General features: G+C 42.3%; 1 protein-coding gene across 2 annotated transcripts in view; it reads right to left on the reverse strand.

Moving 5' to 3' along the window:
- Positions 1–110: 110 nt before the first annotated feature.
- Positions 111–19,191, reverse strand: part of LOC101478940 (mitogen-activated protein kinase kinase kinase 12) — a 28,277-nt gene continuing 9,196 nt past the window's right edge. Inside the window, exons 1-14 of one of the 2 annotated variants that reach the window (XM_004547714.5) lie at positions 16,656–17,131; positions 14,265–14,791; positions 11,828–12,011; positions 11,447–11,638; positions 10,650–10,808; positions 8,719–8,877; positions 8,466–8,574; positions 6,571–6,680; positions 5,933–6,049; positions 5,455–5,592; positions 4,661–5,369; positions 2,558–2,625; positions 2,126–2,426; positions 111–1,988 (exon numbers count right to left, since the gene is read on the reverse strand). In XM_004547714.5, the coding sequence (XP_004547771.2) occupies positions 1,902–1,988; positions 2,126–2,426; positions 2,558–2,625; positions 4,661–5,369; positions 5,455–5,592; positions 5,933–6,049; positions 6,571–6,680; positions 8,466–8,574; positions 8,719–8,877; positions 10,650–10,808; positions 11,447–11,638; positions 11,828–12,011; positions 14,265–14,757 (2,826 nt within the window). In that variant the 5' untranslated portion in view covers positions 14,758–14,791; positions 16,656–17,131 and the 3' untranslated portion in view covers positions 111–1,901. Of the gene's footprint in view, positions 1,989–2,125; positions 2,427–2,557; positions 2,626–4,660; positions 5,370–5,454; positions 5,593–5,932; positions 6,050–6,570; positions 6,681–8,465; positions 8,575–8,718; positions 8,878–10,649; positions 10,809–11,446; positions 11,639–11,827; positions 12,012–14,264; positions 14,792–16,655; positions 17,132–19,191 lie in introns of those variants that run through there. The other variant, XM_004547716.5, reaches the window with a different exon arrangement.

The raw sequence follows: 19,191 nt of genomic DNA on the forward strand, positions 1-19,191 counted from the left end.
TGCCACGTTGTTTAAAAAGAATACAGAAATAAAGATGTGAAATGCTTAAACCACAAACCCTCTCGCGAGTTTTGTCACCGTGTGAAAGGAGAGTGAAACCACACGTTTGGTTTACAAGTTTGAATTTATTTTTAACGGCATTTCATTTTTTTTCTTTTTTTTAAATATAGTTACGATAATGCAGTATAAAATGCCAACATTTAACAGGGTTGCTTTCAGTGAGCATCATGGGAAACATGAGTACCTCCACGATTGGACAATAGAGGGCAGTAGTCTTGCTTTTTGGCAACATTTTAATCCTGCAGGAGGATTTCTAGCTTCAAACCTTGGGGGCCACAATCTGTAAAATCTTTCTACAAATATAAACTGCAAAAGATAACCTGTCTCTTTCTTTCTTTTCAAAGATGAACAAAATAAGCTGCCTTTTTGTATTTTTAGCTTATAGAGTGTGACCTGATCAGTCATGGATTCATGGAATAACGTGATGTGCTGTTGTACGGTCAGATTCAGGCGCACATTAAGGACATTTGCCAAGGAGAACAAACACAAACAAGGGTTTTAGGTGTCACAGTTTATGACGCAGCCCTTACAAGAGTGAAAAATAACCATTGGATGGCGAAGTTTTCAGCCGGCGAGGCCGATGATTATGGTGAGAGTAGACTATAAATAAAATTGGCCAAATTAAGTAGGCATGAAAATGGCAACGTCTGGGTCCAAAATGTTCACATTTAAAGAGATAAATGTTGAGATGTAATGTTTCTGCCAGAGATGAATCAGTTACTGGACACAAAGGGGTTTTTGCATAAATGATTTTCGGCTTCTAAAATTACCACGCTGTAGGATCTGTATTGGCGTTTCTTGTGCCTTCAGTTACTCGGTACTGGAGGGTGTAAATTTCTGCAGATGTTCTCATGTTAGAGCCGAGACACAGTTTGACTTCAGTAAGGTGTCCCTACTATTTCACTCGCATGCTTTTTCTCAATGCTATAAACGGGGGAATATGTTTTAAAATGACCTTGCATTTTTAAATACAGTAAACACGTGCGATAAGTATTTTTAAAAAAGCTCATCTGTCCTAAAAGAACCCGGCTGTGAGACCAGAGCAGACATATTGCTTTTCCTTGTTCACATGTTTGTTCCTCCTTTTCCTGTTTGGATGCTCGGACATGAACAGCAGCTACAGTACATTCTACTACCGAGAGCTTCAAATAAAATAGTTCCACCTAATTAGAAACATCAGCACCTTAAATTATACAATCTCACATTTTAAAAATTTGTTCATTTTACATCCCATATTTACACCGATATTAAAAACAGAAGTAGAAAATGGAAACGTAATCTATGACACGATTTATAAATAAAAATGTAAACGGCACAAAAAGATGTAAACATTGTTTTCTTTCTAATAAATTAAACAGTGCATAAGTTGTTGTTTTTTTTAAAGACGACAAGTCAGAAGATTTCATAAATTATAAGTAAAAAGAGCGACACTGGTCGTCTCCAGTGATCGTGACATTTAAATAGTTTCATGATCATTTTCATTAGGACAAAAATAAAAAACGAACATGAATTATGATGGAGGACATGAAAACAACATGACAACAGACGGTGCAGACGTCGCCTCTTTGATCGAAGCTTGTGTCGCTGAGGTGTCATTTGATGCGATTTCAGAGAACAAAAGGTGCTGTCACATCGCCGTGCTGCATTCATCTCCAAAGGAAATGCGACTTTCCTTTTTTTTTTTTTTTGTTTCCTTAACCAGGATATGTGGTTAAGAACACATTGCTCAATTTCCTGCCTCTCTGCGATGTCCCTGATAATGACTCAGAGTTTCTAAGAGTGAAGGAGGTATTGAGAGGCCAGGTCTGCAGGTGGTGGAGTGGGTTAGAGGTGCCCGGTTTTCACCAGTTGGCTGGAGGTTGACTGGGGTCTGCAGTGCACGAATGGTCCAGTTCTGCACTGTCACAGTCGGAGTCATCATACAGGCCCTGGTTTGGAGGAAAATCAGGAGTCAGAAAATGAACAGATTATAGAAGGATAATTTATCATCTCCTTGCCAGAAAAGATGTTTGTGTATCTGGCAGATATCAGACCTCTATACTACATTTCACTCTTTCTGCCTTACCTCATAATTGGGGTCATTTGAGGCGAGCTGCGTCTTGACTTGTTGCAGAATGGCTTCTTTTTCAGACAGACCATCGGAGCCCAGCTGAGTCGGGTCAGACGGGTCAGCAGGAATCTCCGAGCCCTGAGACAGCAGGTCGTCGCTCTTGTCATCCAGTCGCTCGTCTGTGTTGGTGCTGACCACGTCGGGCGTACCGCTGTGGGAGTGGTCAGTAGTGTTGCCCTCCTCACCGTCCGAAACCGATAGGTTCTCTGAGCTAAAGGTCGACAGGGACTGGCATTTGGTGATGCTCACAGGCCGCCTGAAAGGGTACGCAATATGAGAATACGCATTTTAATGAAAATCCGCAAGTATGTTAGTGACCATGGCTAAAGGATAGTACATACAGATATTGATACACAACAAGCAGCGGTATGAAAATGCACTAAGTACCGTCTCCTCGGCAACTCCACTTCACTGTCCACTTCTCCTTCCTCTTCCTCTGATGACACTCCACGTCTCTGTGGAGAAAAAGCATTTTCCAATGTGCTGTAATTAGACTTAATTGAGCTGAGATGTCTGATAAGTCTGAGAATAGATAAAACAATCTCACGCTATTCGGCTAGAACACATAAAACAGACTTTTGAAGGTGCAACCACTGATACGTGAGCAGTCAGTGCACAAGAACCAATAACTGACTCCAAATTCATTGGACCGTAATCCCACTGAATTTTTTACTTTTTACTAAGGTTCGAGTTTTTTGTGTTAGTTGTGTTTATCTAAATGAGTTGCACCTAATGGAAAGAAGGAAGTTGCGCTCATTAACGAATATATCTAATCAGCCAATCACATGGCAGCAGCTCGGGGCATTCGGGCCTGTCCAGATGACTTGCCGAAGTTCAAACAGCATCATGTGACTTAAGTGACACGGTTTGAATGTGACACGGTTGTTGGTGCCACACGGGCTGATCTAAGTATTTCAGAAACTGCTGATTTACAGCGATTTTTCTGCACAATCATCTCTCTGCTTCAACCTGATAGGAAGGCAACAGTATCTCAAATATCCACTTGTTACAACCAAGCCATGCAGAAGAGCATCTCTGAATGCACACCACATCAATCCTGGAAGCAGAAGACCACACCATGTGCTAACTCCTGTCCACTGAGATCAGGAAACCGAGGCTGTGATTTGCACACATTCACCAAAAATGGAAAATAGAAGATTGAAAAAAAATGCTCCCACGCCTCAATTTCTGCTGCAATATTTGGATGGTAATGTCAGAATTTAGTGTAAACAACATGAAAGCTTGGATTCATCCCATGTTTACTGATCAAGCAAAAGCAGGATGGGGTGGGAGATATTTTCTGGGCACATATTGGACCCCTTGTACCAACTGAACATCGTTTCAAACCCACAGCATACCCGAGTATTGTTCCTGATCATGACCACATCCTCTGATGGCTGATGGCAAGCTTACGCACCATGTCACAAAGCTCAAATCATCTCAAACTGGTTTTTTAGACATAACAATGAGTTTTACTGTACTCAAATGGGCTTCACAGTCACCAGATCTCAATCTAATAGGCGGTGAAAGGGGGGATTTGGGATGTGCAACCGATAAACCTGCAGTAATTGTGATGCTATCATGTCAATATGGACCAAATCTCTGATCAGTGTTTACAACACATTATTGAATGTATTGCAAAGGACAAAGAAACCTAATCCAAGACTAGAAAGAGGTACCTAATAAAGTGTCCGGTGACTGTATATTGAGCAAAGTAAGGGGAGACACTGTAGCTGAATAGAGAAGAAATTTAAACCAACAGATATTAATGTGAAACCTCAAGTTTTTTCCTGATGTAGTGTTCATGTACATAAATTCAAGTTTTTGGTATTCAAACGCATCTCTTTTCATCACTCAGTAAATCAGAAAATACTACACAGTGGTCCCTTGTTTATCGTGGGAGTTACGTTCTTAAAATAACACGCGATAAGTGAAATCCACGAAGTAGCCAACTTTATATTTTTACAACTATAGATGTTTTAAGGCTGTAAAACCCCTCACGACACACTTTATAAACTTTTCTCAGACAGGCATAAACATTTTCACACTTTTCTCTCTTGTTGAGATTGTTGTGTTCGTTGGGAAGAAAACTTACAAACATACAGTGCAGCACTTCAGAGTCACACTGCTAGCAAGCAAAGATTTATGTAAATTTGACAAGCTGAACGCATCCTGTACAGGAGGCATGGCACGAGATTGACAATGGACAATCAGGATGCAGAATACAATGCGCTGTAAAAAAAAAAAAAAAAAAAAAAAAAAAAAAGCATCCAAAAGTGCACAAGAGAAAAAAAAATCAGCGAAAACAGCAAGACCGCGAAAGGTGAACTCCTATAATTATAATTCTGAATAGATTAAAGAGCCCTTTGATACAATATGGACAGAAATACTGATATATGTTGGTGTACGTCTGTGCTATTTAGGTTGAGATTTATGGCTCCGAGCTTCAGACAGAAATATGTTGACATACAAGCTGTATTAAATTCTCACCTGACTGCGTGTGACTGCTGCCCTGTAGAGCAGTGCTGAAGGCGTAAGCCGTTGACTTCTGGGCGAGCGTGTAATCACCGTCCCTTCCTCCTTCTCCTCACCTTCGTGGGTGACACGAGTGTTCCCGAGTGCGGACGCCCTGCCCGCCGCTGCTCCTCTGCCACAAGGGGAGTCAGGGCTACTGGAAAAAGGAATAGATGCCGCGTCTTCGCTCGGTGTATCACTGCGTGGAGGCGTTTCTGCCAAGTCATCCCCGCCTACACCCACGTCAGGGCCCCGCTCTGGCCCATCAGTCCTTCTGCTCTCTTCCAGCCCAGCTGAGGCGCTCTGACTGCCCACTCTGTCCAGCCCTGATCTCACCTGGCCTTTCCTCCTGCCCTCGACCTCCAGAGTGGTAGAAATAAGATCGGGGCTGGAGGAGGACATCTTTTTGAGTAGAAGGTCATGCTGTAAGCCCCTGAGGGCTGCGCTGGGGTCTAGACGGTGCTTGCTGGGAACAGACGAGGTTGCATTGATCATTGCTAAAGACGAGGACAGAGTGGCTTTCAGCTGAGCCAGGTCGCCACTGCTGCCTTTTCCAGCCTTTCTGTAGCGAGGTTTTCCTCGGCGTGAGCGACCGGGGGAGGTAGAGCCCTTGTTGGGGATTGTGACCTGGGTCATGGATGAGTCCAGCTTAGGGAGGATGACCTCTGACTTTAGTAAGTCTGGCCTGGAAAGGACAAACACAGACGAATGTTATTAGCAAATTATTGCTATATAAACTACAGGACGAGACATCTTCCTTGTCGCCTCACCTCTTGCTGTGTGAGGGCAGTTTCTGAGGTACATTACGTTTCTTCATGAGCTTCTCCATGGAATTGGAGGAGGCTGACTGTCTGGTACTGTGGTGCTTGAAGCAGCCTGGGTACTTCTTGTCCAGTGACTGCTCCCTCCTAATGTTTAAACACAAAGTCAATACCCCTTTAATGGATGTCACTGAGCATAAGAGAGCGGCCTATGACATGCAATAGCCTCGTATGACTATATATGTAATGGCCACTTATGTCACATTTCAGATTCACTTTTCCGTCTTTTATTTACTTCACCGATGCTGATGTATTAAAAAGCTTTTAGGGTATTTTAATAAGTGAAGCCATCAATTTCTTTATATATAATTACTTTATATTCAGTCTGTGCCCTCTACTTTAAAAAATATGGCGTTTTGACATCAGAGGATTTTTTCTGATACACCCTGTAGTCTGCAAAAAGAAAAATTTAAGTTTGTCTTCATACTTAAGCAGCTCCTTCTCTTTGATCTCCAGCTGCAGCATGATAGCATTCAGTTCCATGTAGAGGTTATTGGCTCTCTCCAGCTTCCTCTCGTAGTGTTCTCGGATGTCCAGTGCATGTCTGCGAGGGGAAGAAAGTAGGGGAAGGCTATAAATAGGCAATACTGATACTTACCTACTACACCTAGTATATAGAAACTGATTATTTGCTCTACATTTTGGATTTACATTCTGTTTTCCATTAATCAACCTTTGCTGCTTTCAATATCACTTCCACTTTAATACAGGCTGTGATGTTCACATAAATCCACTATAGCATTAGTTCAGCCACAGTCCCAAATCAGCTAATACCCGTCTCCACATTCAGTTGGCAAATATCATAGAGGGTGTATTCTCACTTGTTAAGCATCTGCAAGCCACTTTACAACCCACCTGTACCCCAGCTCTTGCTTTTCCTGTTGTTTCTGAATTAAAGGCATATCTGCAGTCAGTAAAGTTCACTCTGTTCAGTTCCTACTGCTCTGTCTGCCTCCAGCTTTCCATGTGTTTACACGAAAAACGGTGAAGTTGAAGCCCAGAGCTACACTGCCAAATATAAACTAATACAGATGATAATATCAATCTTACTGAGGTATATCTTACCTCAGTTCTTCCCTGCGCCGTTTTATCAGCTCCTCGTCCAGCCGGTGAAGACACGTGCCCTCGGACTTAATCTTCTCAAAATGATGTCTCACCTCATCTCTCCACTCCGCCTGGCAGAACACACAAAACACCACATATCCATCAGAACGAGTGCAAGTGCAAATGAACAGTTTATAACATCAGGTAGAAAAACATCCTTGTCAACCTGATAAAATGCTGCACTTGCTATTAAATTTAAAATATACATGCATGTACAGACATTCAAAAACCCAGAGCCACCTTTATTAATAAAGTCACCAGAGGTCAGCAGCCTGTAGTAGAACAGTGGGGTGATCAAACATGCTTCATTGCACAGTCACATTTTTTTCCTTTCTTTCTGTTTTTTTTAACTGTTGCATTTATTAGATTTGCACACTTGGAAGATGAAACAGTTCCTGTTTGTCACTGAGATAATTTATATGACTCAAGTTTATGAGTCATGAAAATGAGCTTAATGAAAAATGATTTCAATGCTATGAGTAAACTCAACCTTGATCTTCTACCAAAAAACCCTCATAATTTGCACAGCGACTCGTGTATATATCACTGAGACAAAATCCATTAGGCTATCAGATGATAATCAGTACTGATGGAGCAAAACTGAACAAGAATTGACATGAAAGGCAAAAAACCCCAACCACAAAAAAATGCAGTACACACTTTTTTTTTGTACACAGTGCAGGATGACAGCTGTTATCTGATACCTGTCATATCAAAGGAGAAGGGAAGTCAGATTTATGAGTGTGTGTGTACATGCACGTGCATGTGTGTGTATATCTGTGCATAAAGGATGCTCTTCTTATTAAGCTAATGGACTCTCTGCAGTCTCCTGTCTCCAGTCCCCCTCTTTCTCCTCTCTCTCCTTGCTCTCAGCTCCCTACCATTAAACCAATCAATACACTCCAGCAGCAAATACTTCTTTCTAACGTCACAAGAAAAATCCATTATGGGGCAGAGAGGGGAGAAACTGCAGAGGGCTGCAGGGGGGGGGAAGGGGGACAGGGAGAAATAAAGGATCAAGGATAAGTGGAGAAAATGAAAGAGGTTTATGTTTTGCACCATGAGATATAACCAGAGGGAGAAGCAGTGGATTACTCTAAAAAGGGACAGAAAATCTTATTTATTTTGTGAGTCTGTGTGCACAAGCGTGTCTCATAATTATACATGCTTGAGTTATAAATGGATCCGCATGGCTGAGCAACAACATATCTTCCACACAATTATACATCTGTGATTCTCCTTCATCCAGTTTCGTTTGCAGAGGTCGAATATGTTTGTCGTATCCTTGCGTCTCCACGCGCACTCAGAGGCAGACACCCGGTGTTACTGAACTACACTGTGATATCACGAAGACAGTAAAATGTTTTCTTTATTCCCTGTTACATGCGAGTCCTGATCTACGGTCAGAGACTGAGGAACTCACAATAATATGTTGTGAATGAGAGGACAGGTATTATTAGTGCTCCCATGTGTGCAGCTGCCTGCTCTGGCTGTAGTTACGCAGCACAATGGGAACAAATGCCACAAATGACTGTTAGTGATGCTGGCTGATGTTCGAACAGACATACAGAGCTCATATTCTCAATATTTATTTGGTTTAAAAATAAGCTACAAGGTCTGAATTTTACTGGGTTGTGTAAACTGGCTCTGAAAAATAATGCTTAACAAAAAGGCCCGTCTCTGTGGTCTGGTTCATATTTCCTTGGGTCAATCTTATAACAATACACCTGTGAGTGCACTGAGAGAGAAGAGAGAGAAGCTAAAAAGAAACGTAAGAAAGCATGTGAGCATCTTCCATTCAGGTCAGATTGTCTGAAGAGAATAATGAAACTATAAAAAGGGCAAAAGAAGCTTACCTGAGACTTAAAGTAAGTTTCTTGTGGGGTTGACAATATATCCGCTGAGGCAATGTCCAGATGCAGGAGAATCTGTCGAAACGAAGGTCTATTTCTGGGCTTGCAGTTCCTGTGAACAGTTTAAATCATGGCTTTATTAGCGTCCCCCTCTGTGTGTGACATTTATTCTTTCCACCTTCTTAAAGCATCTTTCCTCTCAACGATTTTATCTTTTTTCTTCCCTCCAATTTCGTCTCCCTTCACGTCTGCTCACCAGCATTGCCTCAGCAGCAGTTTGAAGCTCTCTGGACAGCTGTCGGGCACGGGCAACTGCAGACTGTTGTTGCCCACTCCCCAGATGATAGCGGAGGAGTCCACATCCTTGTACGGCACCTCTCCTGTCAACATCTCCCACAGCACAACACCAAATGACCTGCAGAGATACGAGCCATGTTTCTTTCCTCCAGACATTTGGATAAAGATGTGAAGTTGGCAGATAAAAGGCAGCCTCACAGAAATGTCACACTTTTAACTTCCTGTGAGAAGGAAATCTTGCTTTCTGAGCTATTCCAGCAGCTGTTTCTGATGGATACCACAAGCAAAAGCTCCAGTGCCTTATAGGGAGTCTTTGATGACTTAAACTTAAAGCGAACCTATAATTCCCCTTATATACTGAATATATAACCAGCCAATCACATGGAAGAAACTCGGTGCATTTAGGGAAGTACTCATAGATTTCAGAAGCTGCAGATCTACTGGATTTTCTCACACAATCGTCTCTAAGGTTTGAAGAGAACTGGCCATGAAAGATAAAATATCTAGCAAGCAGCAGGAGGAAGGAAAATGGGAATTTATTGAAAGAGATTTATTGAAAGATTCTGTCATAAATAAAAAAAATACAGCATAGAAAGGCAGAAAAAGGCAGAAAGAAGAGCTTTGAATGACATTCAAGACATCTGGAGAAACGTTTCTGACGACTACTTTTAAAGAAATGACAGAGTATTGATGTTTTTTCTGCTCCTATGTCATCTATGATGTCATTAAAAGTGGCAGTCCTCAACATTACCATTTCAACTCTGGCTTATAAATAAGGATTATGTAGGAAGTTGTGGATCATGTGAACCAGCTCTAATTTTTCTAATGTTTTATGGGATATTTTAATTAATTCTGGAAGAAACAATGTTCGCTAATCATTTTAACGATTCAAGAAATACAGCCGATAAGAGCCATAATAACACTTGTTCCATTACGCTTCACTGTTTCAGTTTAGCACTAGAAGAAGAAGAGAGTGCACCCGTGGGGACGGTAACTAAGGAAAGTCTGTTGCTGGTGATTCTCTGGGTTGCGATGGAGACCGTGTACAATATCCAAGGTGCCAACAGCACCTTAACATAAGGTTAGGTTGGTTTATGATGTTGTGTTTCAAAATGAGTCCTTCCATCTCCATGTTCACGATTTTTTATATTAAAGGAGAATATGTACTGATGATCCCAAGGCACTGCATGTATTTTCCCCTTGGCTTAGAAATTATTTGTGGAAGTCTTTTTCTCTCGACTCGTGAAGAACGTTAAAAACATTCAGGAAATGTATGTCATAACTAAATCAAATATGTACAACACATGTAAATCCTTAACAACAGCCTCTCCTCCTCCGGCACTCCTGTCAGAAACAGTACTGCTAAGCGATTTACATATATTTAAACAAAACTGTGCAGTACACACCCATGTTTTGCTTTGCTTCTACATCAAAAGCTTTTTAATCCTATTTTCACTTCTCTGCTAATGCACTGCTGGCTCTGGGCCAAAGCATCCATAGGCTCGGAAGGTTATTCCAGCCTCTCCTGAGCACTGCAGCATCTGGCAAATCAATTATTAAATTAGCTAGCGTTTCTTTCAGGACACAGAGGAAGACTGGTGGAGGAATACAGTATAGGAGAAAAAGAGAGGCAGAGAGTGTGGAGGGGGGAAAAAAAAAATCAGTGCTCATAAGAGGGCAACCCATCAGAAATAGCAGAGACCCTATAGAATTTCATGTAATGAGATATTGTAATGCTGAAAAGATTGGCTGGGAACAGGATCCTTCACTCTGCACCGTAGTAGACGGCAACTAATGAGATTCTGTGTTGATTTGGTGACAGATAAGAAAACTCTTATGGTAAAATTTCAATAATGCAAAGGGACAGTTCAGAGGAGTTATGACACTCACCAAATATCCACCTTCTCCGAGACCGGTTCATTACGTATGACCTCGGGGGCCATCCAGGCTACAGTGCCAGCAAAGGACATCTTAGTGCTCTTGTCATTGAGCTCCTTAGATGTGCCAAAGTCAGAGATCTTCACTGCATCGTCATAGGTGATCAGTATGCTGGAATGAAACATCCCATCCATCAGGTTTAAACAGTCAGTAATAAAACACATTAGCACTTCATGTTTTGTCAAACCCTGACCAGTGGTGAGGCATTTGGGGACTTTCACATTAATTTCCTCACAAATCATACAAATGATCATAGCTGTTAATTGCAATTAACTAAAGTAGTGGTTCTGAAGCTGTGGTTTGGGATATAAGCATCACAAATCTGAACTTTTTCCCCCACAAAGACAACATGTGACCAGCTCCTTGTACTCTTATACAGCATTAAAGACATTTAACAACCATTAGAATACTTTCTGGGCTTTTCCAAGGGTAGCTGCAAGGCAGAGACCAGCCTCACTAACTTTTGATGCAAACCCAGTATTTTGATTTATAAGAAGTCTGAAATATGACAAAAACCTCTCCTAGTAGGTTTTCAAAGGGTAAAGCATTAACATTTGTGGGTTATTTAAAACAAACAGAATGGAGAAAGACCCACTTCTGTTATTTTTCTTTTAATCTAGAAGTCACTGCATCTCTTTCATTGCTTCTTCACCCTTCCACTGTTTCTATAATGCACTAAAACGTAAATTAAAAAAAAATTAAACTTAGATGTATATATAAAAAAAAAAAAAGAAAAAGAAAAAGCTCACTTGGGTGATTTGAGGTCTCTGTGGATGATTTTGTGGAGGTGAAGATAGTTCATGCCTCCAGCGATGCCCATGGCCCAGTCCATGAGCAGGGATGGCGTGATCTTCCTCCCTGCTCTCAGCACCTCGTACAGCTGTCCCTGGGCGCAGTACTCCATGATGATACAATAACAAGGAGCCTGGGTACAGATACCTCTGACAGAGTAAAGAAAGGTTATGTTTGAATTTGCAATGTTTGCCGTTACAAATGTAGACAAATGAAAGCTTAAGTGCCCAAATGTTCATCTTATTCCATCAAAGAACATTCTTCCTATTCAAAATGACTGAAACCATTATTGATAGCCTCTCTATTTCCACCTAAGCCAAGTGATCACATCTGCTTACTTGAAGGTGATGATGTTGGGATGTTTGAGCTTCCGCAGGTGCTTGATGTCTGTCTCTTTGATGTTCCGCACTTTCTTCACAGCCACTTCCTGGCCGTGCAATCTACCGAGGAAGACGGCGCCCTGGGCTCCGCTGCCCACCCACTGCAGGTCCGATATCTCCTCGAATGGGACTTCCCACTCCTCTGAAGCCAGAAAAAAAAAAAGCGCATATAGAAGAAAGGAATGGTTTCACTAATGTCTACTGACATGTTTTGTCATGCTGAATGATGAAACTCTGCTGCAAAATGATGCTTGAAAGTAGCTGCAGGTCTTTGTTTGGTGATGTTGAAAAGTCAGCCTGGCTACCAGACTATGGGACATTTGATGTGACACAGATTAGGCCCCTTGTGTCGTTTGTCTAATATACTTTAAAATCTCAGCAGCTTTTAAACTGATATGTATTCTCTCTAATGAATGAGTAATAGGGACCTTAATGATTCCCTGACAACTTCTCTTTGTGGTTCAAAGTGGGTCGCTGAGACATTGCTACAAGTTTTCAAGGTGACACATCCTCGAAACACTGGGGATCCCCCCACTTTTTGTCTGGTTTGTGTGTTTTTAGCATCCTTACTAAGCGATATATGTGGTAAACATGACATTTGCTAAACATCAGTGTTTACACTGCTGTGTGTAAGTACAGCAAACATAAAACACCAAAAAGACCGAGTATAAACCCAAACCTGCTAACACGTGAAACATCCAGCATCATTACAGTCGCTGGCGTGCTGCAACGAAAGGCTAAACCCGTTAGAGTAAAATCTCAAAACGGAATCCCCAGTTGATATCTTGTTCTGCTGTTGAACCTCACCTTAACCTAAGCCTGGGGTGTGCAGGCAGACAGACATAAAGCTCTAATCTCCTGCGGTTAATTCTCTCTCAGCCTCTTAAATCCTCCTTAGTGCCATTGTGGGGCTGACGCAAAACAGGGGTCCAGCGCTCGGGAGGGGGCTGGAAGAGGGAGGGAATTTCAGAGTCTGAATGTGGATGTATGGTGAACGGGAGGTGGTTGGATAGCACTCGTGTGTGTGTGTGTGTGTGCAAAGAGAAAAGATGGGAGGGGGATTCCCCACCGGTCAGCAGGGGTCCATGTGGCTGAAGACAGACTGTTAATAGAGAGAAGATAGACAGCCTACCCTGCTGCTGTTTTTAACCCGGGGAAAGAAGCTTCAGACACATTTATCATATTAATAAGGATGAAATGAATGATTAATGCCGGTGATTGATTGTGGGCTCAGTCTCTAATGAGCCCCTCAAATTTTCCTCAATAAAGACATGAAGCCACATCTGATAAACCAGAATCTCCGTGTGTCTTTGTTTCATTTGAAACAAAAAAGAGGGGACAATTTAGCGCATTACCAGATACCTTCCAGATACCTTCAGAATCAATAGAGGACCAGCTTTTTACAGATATATATTGTTAGTTCCAGTCAATACTGAAAAAAAGAGTCGGTGTTGTTATATAGTGGCTGAGGATTTGGTTACAAAAGGCCCATTTATTTCACTTTTATAATATCCGTTTTGCTCTTATTGGTGTGCGTGAGACTCCCCGTGATGGCGCAGAGAGGAGGGGAACAGCGAGGTGCAGATGGGCTGGGAGTGATAACAGCACGGGATGAAAAGGAGAGGAAGGGAGACAATGAGGGATGGAAAAAGGAGGGGAGGAGAGGGGATACGTGGAAGTCAAATGGATGATAAAACATCAGAAGGCAATAAAGATGAGGAGAAGTGTAAAGCTGCCACCTTGGTGCCTGATGTCTGATGCTCTATTTATTTCATCAACTTTTGTTTTTGGCACCTTATATGACTTTATGCGTTTATGTCAGCGGCAGATATGAAATGTTTCTATTTGCGGACGTGTTTATGTGTGCACGCGTTCATCCTCATGCGTGTGTCAGGTTTGTGTTAATAGAGATGAGAGGCGCAGGGTCAGAGCATGGCCATGCATAATTCATGAGGCAGATTTGGCAGAGGGGTCTCAGGGGAGCCCTGCGCTATTGTAGTGGCTGCACACATAAACAACACAGCGTCACAGGGAGCTAGTTTCACTGTGGGGGTGGTAGTGGGTGGTGGGCACGAGCAGGAAAAAGGATGGGGGGGGAAATATCAGGGGAAAATAAGCCCTTTACAGCTCTGATAGAGTCTCCCTCGCTGGCTGCAGCTCATTCATGTCAGGAAGGGGTTTGTTTACAACGTGGCCTTTGCGGGAGTCATTTACCTACTGTCTGTTTAATGTAATTAAACTGGGGGATAAGATCAATTAATTAGCATATCAAAGCTTATCATTAAATTTAATTGAGAGCTAGGGGTTGTTTTTTTATTGCAAAAGCAAAAGTGAGAATTCAGGCATATTTGTGTTCAGTCATTTACACTGAAATAAATCTGATGGTTCGACTCACCGTCCAGGTCATGCTTGTGCTCTGTGGAGTAGGCTTTGCCGATCATTGTCCAGACAGGCCGCAGACACCCAAACAACCCCTCCAAAAACCCTCCTCCCCCTCCTGTAGACTGGCACTGTAACCTGGCGTCATTCGCCTGGCTCCTGACCGCACTGCTGTCCATATCCGGTCCCTCTCCCTCCGTCCTTCCAGGACCGCCATCGTGTTCATGGAGTTTCAGGACACTGTTGGCAAAGTGCTCCTGTTGTTCCTCGCAGGGTGTCTGGTTGTGTCCAGTAGTGTGCCCCTCTCTTCCTCCACCCCCGGGTTCCACAGCACCTCCGGTGTCTATGGAGAGGACGTTGCGAAGAACGCACTGGGTTGGGGTCAAGTCCATTTCTGGCGTGCAGGGTGTTTCGGCATCGAGGCGGCGAAAAGACGGAGGATCAGAGAGGGGTGTGTTGAAGCCGGAAAGAGAGGGCGATGGGGCGCGAGGTTCATGCATGAGGGCCATGAGTGACTGTGGTCATCAGAATAACTGAAGAAAACTGGAAAAGAGGGAAAGAAGGGAATTTAAATAAAATAATATGAGTGAAATCAAGATTAAATGAACTCTTTCTGAAAGTTGTCAGTAGTGGCTGATTTTGCAGGAGAGCGTAGTCATCTTTAGCTCCATTTTAAGTAAAAGAAAAAAAAGAAGCTTTGGCTACTATGACGTCATATGTGCAACACAAGTCTGTAGTCTAAGTCTGATAGGCAGACAAAGCACATCTTCCTGAGCCTCTCATCAATATCACCAAACTGCATTTTAAAGGTTTTGACTTCCTCCACAGATACCAAAGGAAAAGATGGAGTTCAAGATCAGAATAAAAATATATAGATACAAAAATCCACAGACAATAATCGTTTTCTGCATTTCTTACAAACACAGAAAACAAGCTCTATCATAATTTGGCTAGTACAAGTGGAGGTGACAGGTGTCAGTCCACATGTACCCTGTAGTCGGGAGACTGACATCAACTGGGTAGATGCCAGTCGGTAGATATAAAACACTAAAATGTGAAAAATGGTTATGAGATAAAAGAACATCCTGTCTGCAGCATAATAGCTAAGCCTTAAGTGGAGGGCACAGAAAATAAAGAGACCAACCCCCCGTTCTTAGAATAAACTGACACTGTTAGGTATCACACTGATACAGAGTATTACATGCTTAGCGTTGCATTGCTTTTAGTTCGGCAGGATTAACTCACTGCTGCTCTGTAGTCCTAATGGTGAGACAGCTGTTTATTCACATCTTACTCGAGTGACATTAAAATGGATAAGATTACAAAATAATGAGCAAATTCTGCAGGGTTCGTGAAAGCTGTACATTTTTCCAAGGGCAGCAGCATCCGCACACTCAATGGAGAAGAAAAATGCATTATTTCTCACCAGAGCCTCTTGAAGTAAACCACTCCTTTGATGGACAAGCAACAACAGGATTTACATGCTCGGTAAAACAAGAACACAAGTCAAAATGTTCGTAGTACTATCATCATCATGTTCAAGTTCTTGATAAAGAACCAGCAGAATATGAGGAACAGTCACAGCAATGCAGAGCACAGTTTTGGAGTAGATGGGACAATAAACTTGCACAATAAGAAAACAGGATACTTTTGTTAAAACCCCGAACTTGGAGCTCATCAATTTCCATTTCAGTCATTATGAGATGCACTTCATGCATTTCTACATCAGTCAATTTGGAGGTCAATTTGAGGGAAATTGAGTGAATTACCATTAGACTACATCAACCATCCCACTGTGACACTCCCACTAGAAGTAAAGTGCTGATGTCTGATGAATGAGCTATTAGCCGACTTACCCAAGATGCATATAAACATCCATAATTCCCTGTCCTCAGATTAATCAGAGACTCTGAAACAAGGCAGAGTCAGCCTGGAGATTTCATTATCCAAGAAACTAACAACAAACCCCCAAGTCTGGAAAAACCACCCTCATTATTACGTGATGCACTAAGAGAAACTCAACCACTAAGACACATCTGGTGTACACATCAGTCACATCCGACTGATCCTGCCTCCTAATAGTCCTGCTCCGTTTCTCACTTTCTTTATTTCGAGGTGTCAGCTGCGGGAGCCGCAGGAGCAGCTACGGTCTGTTACAGGCCAGCGCATTGTGGATGTATCGGAGGCGCATCATTGCCTCTCCTGGCACCTCCTGCGGTTACGACCCGGAGCGCCAGTGGAGCATCACTGACAGCACTGAAGTTACACTCAAACGCACGATGGCACTTTAAATTGGGGGGAAAAAATAAAAAAAGTAACGTGTTATTTTATGCAAAGACCACCCGCTTCTCCTCATGCCTACCTGCCTAACAACTCGACTGGAAGAAGCCAATTTGACGATTCCTACCTCAATGCCGATAACTGGAGTCCATCGCTGATGACTGCAAAAGATTATTCCTCTCTAGGATTTATTGGTCCTTTCTGATTTTCTCCCTTGTCCTCCTGTCCGTGTATCGAGCATCCGCGCTCAGCCTTCTCTACATCCAGCGCGGGTTTCCAATCGCAGGGCTCTGTGGAGGTCTGTTTTTCTCCTGCGTTAATTTGAAACGATAGAAAACGCAGATATTTTTCCTTGTTTGGGTTGTTTTCTTGATCCTACACCTCCTCCCCCTTTTCAATTCCCCTCTGAGGATGCTGCGATATGCGCACTCCCAGGCAATTTATACGACCGTCTCTCCCAGGCTGTAGTAAACACGAGCGATGGAGAGAGCGAAGCGAGGCTGTGTGGGAGGGAGGGAGCGCTGATGCCCTCCTATCAGAGGACAAATCTGGAGTGACGAGTGCAGTCCGGTGAGAGACGGGACAACCGCAGGTACACGGGCTCGAGTGAGGCTACTCTTAGAGCAGGGAGGAGGGTCAGCCGGCATGTGAGGTGACCAAAATGATGTCATTCTCAAAGCATGCAGCATTTGACTGGACAGCACCATTTAAATCCCCTCAAAACCTATTAACGCCCTCTGAACAGAGCGCAGAGTAATTGATGGATAATCTGCAGACTCCGTCTGCCACAAAAGGGACACGAAGGAAGGACGTTTTTTTTGTTTGTTTAAAAAAAAAAAATATTATATCATCATCATCTCCAATCTCTCCTGACCCATTTCTGTGAGACAGGACAGCACATGCAGAACCTAAATGGGACTGTCCCCCAGCGTCATTTGTTTCCCTAAGCGACCATAATTAACCTGAATGAAATAAAATATCAAACTAATTTAAACAACTGTCATTTTTTCTAACACAAAGCTCAGCTCTGTTTGAGGAACCACGCCACCAGCAGATAACTGCCTTCACCTTAAATAAAGTTATTATTCAAGGTATTTTCAAGGCCTTGCAGCGTACAGGGCACACATGGTTCTCCAACTCCCCAAATATCATACAAACAAGATCCAGGATGCAACAAATGCAAATACATTTTAAACAAAACTAGACTATTAAAAGTACAGAAAGGAGAAACTCTGATGAGGACAAACTTTTTATATTATTTCACAAAAACAGAGTGTCTCCGCTACCTATTGTTCAGAGGGCTTCCTTTAAACTTGCAATCAGATCGGATTTTCAGACTTTTTGTTTTTAACAGTACCAAAAATAAAGAAGTAACACTTGCAACATTTTAACCATATCCAATCCATTTTTTCCCAGGATGTTTCAGGATTTTGTCAAGCCATTTCATGGGAATATTGACACTGAACAACAACATTACAACTTAAAACTGCCGACATTTAGAGAAATGCTGCAAGATGAATAATTTGTGTAAACAGTGGAGAACCTCCAGCTAAAAAGCATAAAGGGCCGTGAAACAGCTGAGGATGCTGTGGGTGAGCTTTGTCTTTACTGAGAGTGTAAATGGTTGTAGCTACATGACCCTTTTGAGTGGTAAATCCAAATCCAGCCCTTATCTCCCAGATTAAGCCCGTGCTGGGCTTAAATCCATAACGATGACCTCATTGTGCCGCTTGTACACAGTAGGGAAATCCTAGCTAGCGCATAGACAATCCACGGAGAGACCTGAAAACCACTCACAAACACGAGTATTCTCCACTTTCTCCTCCTACTAATGAATGCTGTATGAAGTCACGATGAAAAAAAGATCACTGTGCCGGCTCAGTTTGATGCCCCTCATGAAATCTGAGCAAGGAGAAACTGATTGCTTCTGTTTTCATTTATTCATCTTTGAGTCATTCTGTGCTACCCGAATCCTCGCCAAGTGAAAACAAGACACGTTTTCATTTTTTTTAAAGCTTGAAATAAGATTTGTAATAAAGAAGTAGACTGAAAACAAGAGTTCTTTTATAATTCTGTCCATCAAAGGGGACCAAGAGCAATAGCAAACTAATACTGGGCCTATTAACAATTTAATAACTAACACAGTCAGACTCTGTGAGAGACTAAATTATCCTTTTCAGTACTTCTAAATATTTAATTACTTTATTTTGATAGTAATTTTTAATGCTTTTCATTTTCAAATGTGAAGGAGCATTATCTCATAGCTTACTCTCCCAAATGAACATTCAAAACACCCTTGCCAAAAAGTAGTTTATGAATGTTTCATTTGGGTTTTAATATCACATGAAGGAGAAACTGTGGGCTTTGCAAGGAAAACTCAGTAGCTTTAATCAGTCTTGCTATTTTATGCCATCCCCATCTACAATCCTCTTCTCACTGTGTCTTAAGGCGGTCTGAATAGAGAAGCACACTCTGTTTTTTTCCTCTATTTCAATCTTTTTGCGTTAAAACTTTCTTCATGATTTATTCAGTGGACCTTGTAGTTGCAGGAAGGCCTCTCGTCAGTGATGTTCAGGCCTCTAAGGATTAACGCTGCTGCCTCTGATGTCCACCAACGCAGCTTCAGCTCCTGTTGAGGTAACTCCACCAGAAACAAGAACAGA

This window comes from Maylandia zebra, linkage group LG5 (assembly GCF_041146795.1).
Source record: "Maylandia zebra isolate NMK-2024a linkage group LG5, Mzebra_GT3a, whole genome shotgun sequence".
NCBI classification, from domain to species: Eukaryota; Metazoa; Chordata; class Actinopteri; order Cichliformes; family Cichlidae; genus Maylandia; species Maylandia zebra.